The 13706-nt window shown below is 47.2% G+C and overlaps 1 protein-coding gene across 5 annotated transcripts in view; it reads right to left on the bottom strand.

Annotated features, from left to right (window-relative positions):
• Positions 1-13706, bottom strand: part of OVCH1 (ovochymase 1) — a 39776-nt gene that overhangs the window by 20462 nt on the left and 5608 nt on the right. For 4 of the 5 annotated variants that reach the window (XM_040561913.1, XM_040561893.1, XM_040561921.1 and 1 more), the window contains 15 exons: positions 12711-12883; positions 11177-11272; positions 9901-10055; positions 9162-9354; positions 7920-8040; positions 7171-7304; positions 6170-6310; positions 5864-5994; positions 4754-4847; positions 2981-3109; positions 2445-2513; positions 1814-1994; positions 1350-1422; positions 494-689; positions 231-388 (listed from right to left, as the gene is read on the bottom strand). In XM_040561913.1, the coding sequence (XP_040417847.1) occupies positions 231-388; positions 494-689; positions 1350-1422; positions 1814-1994; positions 2445-2513; positions 2981-3109; positions 4754-4847; positions 5864-5994; positions 6170-6310; positions 7171-7304; positions 7920-8040; positions 9162-9354; positions 9901-10055; positions 11177-11272; positions 12711-12883 (2044 nt within the window). The remainder of the gene's footprint in view (positions 1-230; positions 389-493; positions 690-1349; positions 1423-1813; positions 1995-2444; positions 2514-2980; positions 3110-4753; positions 4848-5863; positions 5995-6169; positions 6311-7170; positions 7305-7919; positions 8041-9161; positions 9355-9900; positions 10056-11176; positions 11273-12710; positions 12884-13706) is intronic. The other variant, XM_040561911.1, reaches the window with a different exon arrangement.

The following is a 13706-nucleotide window of genomic DNA, read 5'->3' as shown; positions in this document are numbered from 1 at the left end:
ACAAATACTAAAATCTATGGCCCCACTTCCAGGCTGTACTGCAGATGTAATGTGCAGTGTTGACTGACTGCCTCTTGTTCACAAAAGTAGTGTCCACTTCAGGAACAGCAGGTTGCTGGAGCTTTTTTTTTTTGCAGTTCTCCTGTCCTCACCAGCCTCTTTCCCCAGATGGTCTACCAACACCCATATGCAGATGCCTTCAAGAATGCTCACCTCTAGTTTTAACTCACCTGACAGGGGTCCTGGCCTCCCATGGAAACAAAGCCAGCACAAAGCATCCTAGCTGTGATCCCTCCAGGGTGACCACAGTAGTAATTCCTCTCACAGATTTCATTCTCAAGCACAGGCACTTGCATCTGCTGCAGTCGCTTAGATCGGCTCCTATCTGCTTGGGAAATAAATTCTAGGTAAGATCTGGGCAGAAGAATAAAACAAGAGATGGAAGTGTATGTTCAGTTTATAATGGGCAACATGCAAAAATCAGAAGACCCACCTTCTTCAATGATTCCCCAACCAGATGCAGTGCAGAGGGAAGAGGAAGATAACGTCTCTGTGCTGTTGGGCAGACACACTGGCCTCACAGCAGTATTGTACTCCAGAGGGATGTCTAGCTGCACCAGGGCAATGTCAGAGTCATAGCTCACCACATCAAAGTGGGGATGCACCACAATGGTTTTAACCTGTCTCACCTGTAACACATCAGATGGATCAGGGCAAAGAAGGGACAAGCTGCCTTCTAAGTGCATCCTGAAAGCATACTTGTAAAAAAGAGGGCAGAAATCCCACAAGCAACAGCCAAGCTAATTAAAAAGAAACAAAGAAGGTGCAAGGATTTTGAAGACAAATCCCCAGCTTCTCAGTTTTTCAGCCTAGAAGATTTCTGGGATGTATTATTTAGACCTCCTGAGCCTACAGCAATGGCTGTTCCATTGTGCAGACACAAGTCAGTAAGGTTATTACAGAAGACTGGTGTCAGTCACTTATTTTCCACATCTATTTCTCCCTCCTCCCCATCAGGAAGAAAGACTCAGGAACCATTTTATTGACAGATGTATTGCTCAGCACTGAGAATAAGATATTGAGGACACTCAGTCATCTGCTAGATTTTTAAGTCTTTACTGCTAGTAATAAGAAGTATATATATAAAACATACTTCTAGAAGCTGCAAGTTAGCTGAAAAAAGACCAAGTTACTGGAGTTCCTTTCTCATCCCTGAACGTGGGCTATGTACTGGTCATTTTGTCTTGCTGCCAAGACAGTTTTATTTGTGGACTTGGATCTGTTTTGAGAAATATGATAAGGGCAAATATATCAAAGTAAACATTTCTAATGGTATTGCTTGTTTTTACCTGTTCTGTTGACTCTCTCAGGGCTCTGTCATGGTCTCCTGCTGTCACAGTCCAGTGCAAGGGTTTATTGGATCTGTATAATGAAAGTAAACATATTGGAGCTACTTACAGTCAGCTTCCTTATTCAGCAGTCATACATCCCTTCTGGCTCTTCTCTAATTAGTCACTTATTCCCAGGACTGCTGAGCAAGAGCTTCTCACCCTGACAAATGCACTGCATCAGTTCTGGCTTTGCCACAGCTCTGATTGCAGCCAGTCCAATTAACTTTAACAAATCTCACAGGCAAGACCAAGTCATCACCATCTCCCAAATCACTCATCACAGAGGAAGGGCAGGAGGGAAACCTCACAGTGGACACAGAGGTGTGAGTATGACCTGCAGCTCTCCAGCCTGGAGGAGCAGGGGGAGCACACAGCACGGGGAGAGGAGCAGAGGTGGCCGGGGACATGCTGGACACACTCACGGCTGCACACAGTGGGCGGCTGTCAGGATCCATGTGGGGCTAATGACAACCCCGCTGCACTGGTAGTCTCCAAGGAAGTTCAGGGCAGCGTGCCATGGCCAGCAGCGAGGACAGGCCTCCTCAGCCCCGCTAATGCGCTTGAACAGCCACCAGGGAGTCACTGGGGGAAGGCCACAGGTGTCTGCGAGAGCCAGAGAAGTGGTTGTAAGTTGGCAAGGAAGTTTTCTGTTTTCCTAGATAACCTCACGGAGTGGATACAGCTAGGTCAAAAGCAGAAGAGACCAAATTTGTCTGTCCTTTTCTGGAAGTGGTGGGGGAAGGAAAAACAGATGAAAGCTGGAATCCTAAGGGGTTTAGCACTTCAGATAGCAAACAAGGCTCAGGCACTGAAAGCAGGCCTCTCCCACCCTTTACCCCTGTATCCCCACTACCTGCAGGAATTGCATATGGCCGAACAGAGAGAACATACTGCACATATGGGGAATGAGAGATGGTGCACCTCCCTTTCACTTGTTGTCCATGGAAGTGGTGCACAAAAGGGGACCTGAGGTCAGCAACTGCCTCACTGCAGAATTCTTATACATTAAAGCTCCGCAGACCAGATCATCTGAGCAGAACTTAATTTCTTTACCTAAGGGGACATCCCTCAGAGGCAACATTGGTGCAGTAGCTAATCCTGAGTCTTCTCTTCTTGCCTCCTCTACAAGACAGGAAATAAGAGTTAGCTCTTACTCAGATTAAGAACTCTTGCCTGTCCACTTGGGCCCACTTGAAGGTAGATGTTATTCACCACCACTACCACCCTCTCAAGCAGCAGCTGGCACACGGTCACAAAAGCAGGAAGCAGTAATAGCAGTCTAGCCCCCCAGGTTCAAGACTCCTCTATAATGAAATTTTCAAGGGGAATATTAGAATGGCAAAATTAACAAGGCTGTTTGTTTCAGGTATCAGAAGTTAGTCATCTAGTTTCTCAGTGAGAAATGAAAAGAAAACCATGCTTCATCTCCCTTATTCAGGGAAGGGAAATCTGCCACCAGTATCTATTCTGTTTTAAAATTATTTTGACAGAATGAAGCAGGATAAGGCTAAAACAATAGGCTTGGTTATCTAAGAATAGATGTAGGTGATGCAGACATTGTTAGACACAGCAGACATCTCTCTACTAACCTGAAAGAACAAAGGTGAGCCGGGCTCTGAACCCTCTGAAGTTGTTCTCCTCATCACTTTCAAAATGCACCAGCATAGTATTTCCCGGACTCAGCACTGGTTTGGGAGTTGTGAATCCACAGAGATTAGCTGTGGGAAGGAACACGAATGTATATTCTTAAGATTTTTAAATGTCATCCCTCAAGCACTTGTTGCTTTAGCTAATCTAGGTTTCTAGAAAACAAAAACCCTAAATATTCGGAGACTTCCTGAAGAAGTTTGTTTTGATCAGAAGAGACACTTGCATGACAATGGTAGTCAGTAACATGCATAAGCAAGAGCAGGCAGAATTAATCTTCCACAATCATGTTACAGACATGCAAAAATAATCCTAGCTTTCACACGGGAATTGGAATTACAAGTAATCTTGAACAGACAGTGTGAATGCCCCCTACTGCACAAAGAAACCCCACTTGAGGACTACTTGCCACTATTGTGCGGTACCAGCAGAATCTCTCCCAAATGGTCTATGTGTATAGCTTGAGGACCTAGAGAACAGCTACTAGAGTTTTCCTCCTCCTTTTGAGAGCACTCAGTTAAAATAGCATCTGGAAGTCCCATAGCTGCAGCTGAACAGGGAACTTGCACTCTATTCCAAAGGAGTTTTTCCTGTAAGAATCCAAGTTTCCTATGGCAAAGCTATGCTGGAAGGCATACCTCAACTGAAATGAGTCAGGATGATGCTGAAAGCTCTCCCCTGCAAGATTCCAGGTTTAAGTTTGCCAGCCTTCTTCCTCCCATTTAAATAGACGTATTTCCAATGGAAACCAGATATCTTTTCAATGGAACTATAACATTAATACTTATTCACTACTTGGTAAACACATGCAAATTACTAAATTACCGCTACAAAATGGATGGGGACAAAACAGAAGCAGTTTGCTAAAGATTACTTTTCATTGGCAAACACAGGACAGTTTGAGCCTCTTACCCAGATTATTTGGTATTTTAAAAAAAAGAGCACCATCTCCTCATCACCTGTCTTTTGGCTCACATACACGCCTATAAAGAGTTAGCCAGAATCCAATTCAAGTATCTTCACTTCTGAGCACCACATTGCTTTTCACCTTAATAGATATGCTCTGCTAAACTGAGTGTGGTGCCTGGAAATTTATTTTTTTAAAAAGCTGGAGTGTTACAACATGCTTTCATTTAGTCCAAGCAGGAAGAACATCTGGAAATACAGATATTCAAGAAAAGAAAATTAAGAACATTTCACTAAAGATTTTCATATTGATAAAACTGAAGCAGATTTAAAGTGAAGAATTAGAAAAAAATATTTCCTTCTGAAAGCATTGGAAAGTGATGCCTCAGGTTAGCAATTTTTCATTAGTGGAATCTCAACAAAATTAGCTGAATTCATAAAGAATTCATGTCCATTTCAGTGGAATTAGACACCAATAGACAGCCATGCTTTTCACTCTGCCTTACTTTAAACATTTATCTTCTTAATGAATCTTAGAGCAAAATTGCCTCTTGCTCTCTCTTTTGATAGAGATGCAGAGCAGAGATCTAATCCAGCAGCACACTTGTGTGCTCTGCTAGCTCTGTCTGCAGCTGGACACGAGCCATTGTCCTGCACCCAGCTCCACAACACCTGCCTTGGTGTCCTTGGAAATGCATAGCCTCAACCAGGACATGGGATCTCCTGTGCCAATGGTACCCTTGGCCATGGTGGGTAAGACAGAAGCAACACTACTTTTTTCTAATTTGAAACAGAGTATTCATGCTCACCCAGCTGGTTTTCCTCTTCTGCATCACTGTAAACATTAACAGCGTCATAAATACAGCCTGGGCTAAGTTCAAGGGCAAAGTCTTCAAACTCCATCTGCAAAGAGGACAAGCAAGAAGGAAACATCAGGAGTGGAGTAATATCTGAAGCACTTAGCCTTTTTAACCTTGAGCTGGAGAAAGATTACATTTAGGAATTTGGACATGGTTTTTCTTGTCAAACGTGTCACACTTTGCATCAAAATGGCCTGTGGGCCACCTTGGCATGATGATGCTGACTGTTCACCCTTGTGCATGGCTACAGACAGGACTGCAGAGGATGCATCTGGCCTAAGTTTTGCCTTCTTCAGGGATTTCTCCTGTTTTGTACTTTTGAAGGGTCAGTGTCCCACATGGAACACCCTTTCAAGAGCTTTTCCTTTAAGCACAGAGAGTGGGTGATTTTTTTGTTTGGTTTGTTTTTAATCCATACCACAAATTCTCACACTGACAGAGCAGTGGCAACCCAAAGAATAGGTTTTCATACCCTTGAGCATCACTAGGTTTAATATAGTTTTCCAACCCTTAGCCAAGGCAGTAGGGGATGAAAGATGTTGCTGCTCTGAACAATGTAAGATGGCACTGTGGGACAAGCTCAGCCGGATGCTTGCTGCACACTAGGAGTGACATGCAGTAAAAATAAAGAGATGCTGTTACCATGAGTGGGAACAATTACACACAGCCCATGTGTAACAAGAAGCAAACATCTTGGTATAGGGCTAAGGAGTAGCTTGGGGGTATTGACACTGCTGTGAGGAAGAAGCTGGCTGTTTGCAACATGAGCTCTACCTCCCTTTTACCCTCAGAACTCTGTGCTGGACTTCAAGGCAAAGCTATGCAGAGATGGTATTGGTGCCTGCAGACCTGAAGCACTTACAACAGTCACAGCAGCTCTGCACACAAGTTCAGAGGTGATGCCTAATTGACAAAATATGCCCTGCAAAGAATCAGTGACCTAGAAACCTTACAATTTGTGGTCTTGCGTGTCTCAGATGTTCTGGCAGGATTTTATTGAATCACTCCTCTGAACTGTTCTCAGTGCAGAGGTTTAAGTGCAGTTTCTCCTTTTATTACCTTTACAGCATACTCTACTGGAGCCTCAATGAGCCAGTGGCACTTGGTGTTCCTGGGATACAAGCCAGGGTAGTTTGCAGAATCAATCTTCCCCTCTTCCTCCAGCATTGCAACACTCCCACAGCCCGAACCTGCAACACGGACCGAGAAAGGAGACAGTTTAGCAGCTGAGATTACACAGCACTTTTAATAAGCTCACACCAACAACTTGATTTTTAAGGTTGCCAGGCAAGCTAAGGATAGCTTTTCATTTTAAAGGGGTCAGAAATTAAAGGAGAGGAGTTTCTACAGTGTAGGCAAGGTCACCTGCTTCGGACTCCTTATGGACAGCTGTGAAGGTGAGTTCAAACCCACGGCCAGCGTTGCTCCCATCAGAAACAAATGTAATGGTGGCCTGGTCCGACTCTATCAGCAGAGGGGCTGGGAACACATTCCCACAGACTTTGCCTGAGGGAGACAAGGATTTGGTGGTAAACGTGAACAGAGCACACATTTATTCAGGCAAATCTTGCAGTGATTCATTAAGCTGGATCCCATTACGAAGGTCTCGTCTCACACTGAATGGGGAGACTGTTCAGCCTTCATTACCTATAAATTATTTAGAGGATGTAGAGAAAAACTGAAGAGATGGGACTTCATCCAAAACAACTGCATGAACAACCGAGTATTTCTAGAGGATGAATTGCATGGACTAGGGATGTTAGGCTATTATTAGCACATGGTCATTAGTACTAAGAGGGGAGAAGTAGTCAGTATTTACTTGAAATATTTATCAGTTCAGTACTAAGAGCACCTTACAAAGGGACAAGAGGTCCCTTCTGTTTTGGTCTCACCTCTACAGTTACTTGGTAATTTGTATGCTTGCTGTGCCATATAACCACTTTTGAAACAACAAATAGCCTTTCTGAGCTGCATCTCTAACACACTTGCTGGCAGTGCTAGCACATCAGAAAGTCACCCGGATATGCACCAGCCAAACAAAGCTAAACACTCAGTTTCTGTGCTACCCATGGTCCATAGGAACAAAGCAGGTATATAGGAGACAAGGCAGACAGGGCACAGAGAATTATGTGCAGCTAAAAGGCACTGTTGAGACATATTAGCCCACCACACTACACTAGAAGCGAACATAAATATGAACATGTCCCTCAGTTCCACTTGTCCCACTCCATTTGGGATCACCTCTGCCTTGTTAGATTCATAGCACAAAGAAAGGCTTCTCAAAGCCAGCTAGATTTGCTGTTCCTTATGACAATGAATGAAATTATTCCCAGTTCTCCTCACATCTCTAAAGCATCCAGACTTACTGATCAGCTCTCTTCTGCTTGAGTAGAGGGACACGTAGTCACGGTCACATCCAACTTGGTACTCTACATCTAATTTAGTGAAGTATATCAGGATGATTTTCTCCTCCGGCACTGTTACGTTCCAGGTGCACAGGCTAGAAGCAAGCAATAGTAAAGGCATGTATCTCCTTGGCTGAGCCTAGCCCTGGTCAGTCCCTCCTTGGGCTGGGAACCTCCAACAACTACCTTCCTGCAAGCATGCATCAGAAGCTGACAACCGAGGTCACCAACTCCACTTCATAATGTTATTCTTATAAAATAATCTGTTATATTATTATCATCTGAGCAGAGAGTTACCAATAGCAGAAGAGTGCTGTGAATTTGTTTGGCGCTAGGGAGATAGTGATCCTTCCTTACAGTAGTGACAGCTTTGTGTTGTGCTAATGGCACCACCAGCCCAGCTGATCTCATTTCTGTGCCTCTTGCAAGAGGCTGAAAGCTTCTTTGTGTGAGCTGACACGGATATGGCTGGACCACAAAAGGCACGACAGATCTCTAGCCAGCCACAACCATTTTGTGAGCAGGGCTCAGACAGAATCTGTTACAAACAGATTTCGTGTCTTCCTCTCCTTGCAGCATTACCCTGCCCAGTGAGCGTAGCTGGGGCTTTGCATTGCAGGGAACACCGAGCTGCTGTGAGCTGGGCACTGCCAGCAGCAGTCAGTGCCTCCGAGCCCTGGGCAATGCTGCAGTGGGTGCCAAGCAGATATCTGTTGTTGGGGTAGTCATCCTCCAGGGACTGGGGGTACCGAACACGGCCGCTTTCTCCAGAGACCAGTGTGCCTTGGGGACTGCACTGGTCTGGCACAGGAAGGGGGCTTAGCACGGCAGCTAGGGAGAGAAAAGCATCATGGCACTATCAGCCCAGGCACAGGCTATGGCACTGCATTTCTTTCAAACCAGGAGTGCTTGACAGAGTTGAAAGAAACCTCAGAAGTTAATTTCTTTCCCAAAATCCTACTTAAAAGTCTCCAGTATTACAGGATTTGTGCTGCCAACACACTGGGCCTGCATTCATTCACCCTGCTAAGAGCTGACGTGCCTGCTCCAAACTTATTTTTAATTAAGCACCGTTTTTGTTCCATCCTTCATTTTCTATGGGCATTTGATCCATGTGGATCCCGATAGCTCTGCTTTGCAGAGCCCTATGCAGCTGCTTTGTAGCCACGTGGCTTCTACTCCTTGCAGTTATTGTTCCCAATTAAAAGGCACATCCTCAGCTGCAGACAGCCCTGCTTTGAAAGCACAACCATTAAGGATCCCTAGCAAAGCCGTAATGGGTTGGGTATTAGTTAACACCAACACCTCGGCTTTGATGGCTGTGACAGAAATAACACCATCTCCTTAATAACTTGCATTAGCACTGTAATCATCTGTACGGGAAAATACAAGTGGCCTGCAGGGAGTGTGTGCCCAGACCTATGCCTGGCTCTAAAAGGCACTTGTGATAAGCCGCTACAATTGCGGCACTCAATATAGCACACCTCTTCCCATGTGCATTCACAGTTGTGTTTGATTAGGAGACAACCCCCATCACTCCCGTGTGATGTTTCAGGAGCACAAGAGCAGCTCAGGTCTGGAGCTGGCTAGTGCTCAAAGGGAGCTTTATTAGAGCAGGACTGATACACAGCACTCGGGGACACTTCTCCCAGCTGGGAGGACTGCATCCATCCAGGAACAGGGCAGCTTGAGTAGCCTTCTGCTCTTCCTTCAAGGGATGCAGAGGCCAGATCTGCTACTACATCAAGGTTTACGAAGGGGGAAAAAAAGTCTGCCTAAACCTTTGGTTTTGCAACAGCAAATTAAAAAAACAACAAAACAAAACTTTGCTGCTGATGCATCAGCTGGAAACTAAAGAGAAGTGCTGTGGGTGGAGCAGCAGGACAACATGAATCCCTGTGGTGCTGAACAGACAGAGGAAAGAGCCTTCTGGTACTCATGCTTATACCTACCGGCTGCCATGTGCTGGGCAATGAAGTCCATGACTGCAGCCACCCGGGAGAAGACACCTGGGGAGCCCCGAGCCGTGGTGCTTCTCCTGCTGGCATCCCATCCTCTGGCACAACCGACCCCCCAGGACACCACGCCAGCCAGCGTCCAGGTGCCGCCAGTCCTCAGACATGCAAGGGGCCCTCCAGAGTCACCCTGTTGGTGTGGAAAGGTGCCATTTTCCCCTATGCCAACAGCAACAACCTGGCAGCCCTGCATAACAGGTCAGCTTTACCGCAACAGCCAGCACAGCCCTGTTTGCTTCTCCCCAGTCACAGGGGCCTGGGTGTGCACAGAGAAACCTCAGGGAAGAGGTGGGATCTGCCCTCCTTCCAGCTTCCTGGTAGCACTGCCAGGCTCCCTCACCCACTTCCCAGAGTGCCACCACTGAAGGTCCCCCCGGTTTCATCAGGGTGGTGGCATTTGGACGCTAAGATGGAGCTCCTGCCTTTAGCAATGCACAGGGCAGGTGCAGGCAAGACAGCAGCTACTTTTCAGCCTCCTGCCCACTCCCCTACTGCCACCATCAGGAGATCCCTCCTGCCTTTGTTATCCTGAAGCTCCTTGGAAAGTTCTTGCTCAGCAGAGTGCTGACAGCACCATCAGTGCTGCTGCCTCCCTCTCTCCCCAGGCAAGAAGAGGCTTGCAGATGCACAGGCCAGGCCTGCTGCCCAGCAGGAGCCTGTGTGGAGGAGCTCTTACCTTGCAGGCATCCCTCCCGCCGTCGGGAAATCCTGCGCACAGCTTGGAGCCCTGCACAGGCGGTAGTTCCATGGCCCTCAGCAGGGCACTGCAGGTCAGGCTGTCGATGAGGGGCAGCTCCACCTCCTGCAGGACGGGAGCCAGCACCCCAGCCCCTGTAGGAGTAACGAGGCCATGTCCAGCACCCACACGACAGCTCGTCCCTCTGAGCAGCACCCTCATCCCCTGGGAGCTGTATCCACCCCTTCCCTAATACCCCACACAAGCAGCCGGGGGTCCAGCACTGGTCACCTGCCTGGGTCAGTGATGTTCTGAAGCAGTTTGGGACCACCTAGCAGAGGCACAGAGATAGGCAAGTAACGCATTGGTGTGCCACCCACCAATGCAGAGAAGAGTGCCCCAAAACAGGGCTGGAGAAGGCCGCTCCGCAGGTGGTCAGGCAAACAGACACTGCTTTCTTCTCCCAGGTGCCCTACTACAAGGCTGGAGACTCTCAAGGGCCAGGGCAAAGCCCTCAGCTAGCTGCTAGCATGGGTGACCAGCCCTGGCAGTGAGATTGTGTGCTCTCTTCTGGGAGGGCTGCTAGGGTGTGGGGGGACAGGCACATCTCCTCTGCATCTCCTCTACTGTGGATGAGCCCCAGACCACAGGGGATGTAGAAACGCAGCTGAGCTGGGGAGGAAAAGCAGCAGCTGCTTGCCTCAACTGTTTCACTGCACCCTGGGCTCTTGAGAAGGGTTTCAGACAAAGTATCACCAGTAGCAACTCCTGTACCTATATATTCAGGCATTTTCATCTCCATCAAAATCTAGTAAAACTCAAGCAACTGGAATTCCTTTGAGGGAACACTTTTCTGATATCTGGAGGAGACATGTAAAAGACAGCATATGTATCAAGTACAAAGGAACTATTCCCACTCTTGTAACAACAGTTCTGCTTTCAAGAGGCTCTATTCCCACTCTTGTAACAACAGTTCTGCTTTCAAGAGGCTCTGATATACGTGCATGAATATGCACAGCAACACTGCAGAGTGCAACCTTTGCTAATGAGCACCAAGGTCCCATGCTGCAGGAAAATGCTGATCTGCACATCTCTACCAGGTGATGGTAGTGACAAGCAGAGGAGCCCTGATGAGCAACACAGTACTTTAATTCTCCACCTGACAGGAGTCACCTTTTTTTGCCTTGCTATTTCTGGAAAGAAAAAAAAAGTCTTTCCCCTATTCACTACCCTTTCTTCCTGCAGCTGTGACCAGAGGACCTGCCAGTTTACTCACCCTCAGACACCTTGCCCCAGCCACTTGTCACACACAGTGTCCCCACCTCGAAGTCTTCATCCCTGTGGGGGAGGCAGATTGGCTGGACCTCATCCCCTGCGGAGGAAAGGGTGCACAGATGAGCACACAAGCTCAGCGCTTCCAGGAGCACATCTGGTTTACAGGTATGAACAGCACCCTTCTTGTTGCACTATTTCATATTTTCCCCTCCCCAAAACACCTCAGTCACACGTGGGTGTTTATAGGCTAGACATCCAAACTGAAGTTAATCACTCATAAATGACTTTGTACTGAGACATGACAAATTCAGGAAGTTCAGGAAGGGAGCTAGCTACCACTGAATGTTAACTTCAGCAGAAGCATACTGGGGAAGAGGAGGAACAGCATGATAGGGAAGAATAGGGAAGAAGAAAGCACATTACCCCTACATCAGTCTCGCACAGCATGGGAACAGAGCTGTGCTTGGGAAATTCTTTATATCATTCTCTTCCGTGAGGACCAGCGCTGATCAGTATCAGAAAAGGAGGTATGAAGGCCATTAAAAATTTGAAGGGCTCATCTCATTACAGTACACGCTCATATTGGCTAGTCTTTCCTTGTCATTAGCAGAGAAATGGATCACAATTCTCCTTGGCTGCCTTGAAGGGGCACTGGCAGTGTTCAGCCTTCAAAAGGGCTTGGCAGGGAGCACTGTCATTTCTTTCCAAGGTTGTCCTTAGGGCTTCGATGATGTTGAGCCCAGTTCATGCCTACAGACACCAGTTTAGCTGCTGTACAGGCACAGAGGCAGCCCTCAATGCAGCCTTCCTCAAACTGACTGTCAGGATGCCTGAGCCCTGAAACAAATGCTTCTTGGGCCTTATTTCCTACATTCCTGCCATTACAGGCAAAACGTGAGACTACCAGCATCCGAGCCAGTGATCTGAGAAGTGACAGAAGGTTATTTTATGTTGGCTGATCTGCCATCTGATGGTCACAGTCAGGCATGGCCAGTTGGCTGTAACTCAGCAGAGCTCTACTTAATAGCTGAGGGAACTGCTTTTGAAAAGTGTAGGAAGGGAGATTTGTACTACTTTCCTAACACTGAGGCCCTAAAATTATCTCCAGAGGCTTTGCCTTTGCCTGCAGAAGTGTTTAAAGCAAGCAGGTTTTAATCCAGCCTGCATCTCAGTGGGCAGGACCCTCGCAGCACACTGCTAACAAACTCCCAGGGGTCACAGCCAAGAGGAAGCTGATAGCTTTCCAGCAGCTCACCAAGATCCAGCATCAGCACAGCAGGGCTGAAGGAAACAGCACTGGCACCACTTGTATGAAGGGAGCACAAAGGCACAGGGGAACCTGGTGCACAAGGAAGACATGGGCGTATTCAGAGCACAGACCCTGACCCAAGGGACAAACTTCGTGACAATTAATCAATGTCCCTTCAGATTAGACTAGAGTTAACCTGACTGTGTTACTTTGATGAGAATTAAAGGCAAAACTAAGGGGACTTTCACCACATCAAGACCCCTCCACCCCTCAAGCTCCCGCTTACCAAAGCGGGCTGGGTGCTGCAGGCGCAGCACAGCCACGTCGCAGTCCATGTAGTGCAGCCGGTTGAACCCAGGGTGGATGAACACATGCAAGACGGGGATGCTCTGCTCCTGCCTGTCCACCTGCTGGAGGTGATGCTCCCCCACTGTCACCACCAGGCTCTTCAGGAGTTTCCTGATAGGAAAAAAAGTGCCAACATGATGCAGGAGAGGGCTGTTGTCACAATGCACAATATTTCCTGCAAGGTCCCAGTCAGGCATGGGTGCTGCAACCCTGCAGCGTGCTCCTGCACTGGGAACTGGACTTCCAGCTGGGCTGACGTCACTTCAGCAGCCACACAGGATTCACTGATCTCCAGTTGGAAAAGCTGGACTTTTAAATGGATGAACAGGCTTGTTTCATCTGTTATCCATCAAACCAGCCAGCACAGAGCTGCCAGAAGATGTCCCAGCAGATTCTACTGCAGCCAGTCTGGATGGGAAAAAGGACAGTATCTGTTGCCTTGGGCCTCACCCAACCTCTCCACTGGTTTCAGCCCTGAAACACAAAGCACAGTCCTTGTTACCTGCAGCCCAGGATCCTAAATGCACATGAGGAGCCTCAAAAGCAATGGGAACCAAATGCCAGAGTAGTTTTGGCCCCATAAATCCTCCATCCTAATTTTGTTATCAGTGCATTGAGGAGATGAGCAGAAGCAGACAATGAAGAGCTGTTATGATGTTTTTAGACAGCTACACATGGATTAAATTAATGCTAGACAAGTTTATGCCCATTACAGTTTTTTGCATATTTTATAAGCAATATATTGTCACAGTTAAACTTAGAGCAATCAGCTCCAGCATAGTCAAAGCCATTTACTACGTCTTTTAGCAATTAGGTAGTTATGCTATCAGAGCTGTCATACCCAATAACTAGAGGGACAGTAGAGAAACTACACCTCTGAGTACTACAGCAAGTGCACTGAAAGCTGCAGGGTGGGACAGTATTACCCGTGATG

This window comes from Cygnus olor, chromosome 1 (genome assembly GCF_009769625.2).
Source record: "Cygnus olor isolate bCygOlo1 chromosome 1, bCygOlo1.pri.v2, whole genome shotgun sequence".
In the NCBI taxonomy this organism is placed as follows: Eukaryota; Metazoa; Chordata; class Aves; order Anseriformes; family Anatidae; genus Cygnus; species Cygnus olor.
Note: the sequence above shows the minus strand (reverse complement) of the source record. Positions and strands in the feature narration are given on the sequence as shown.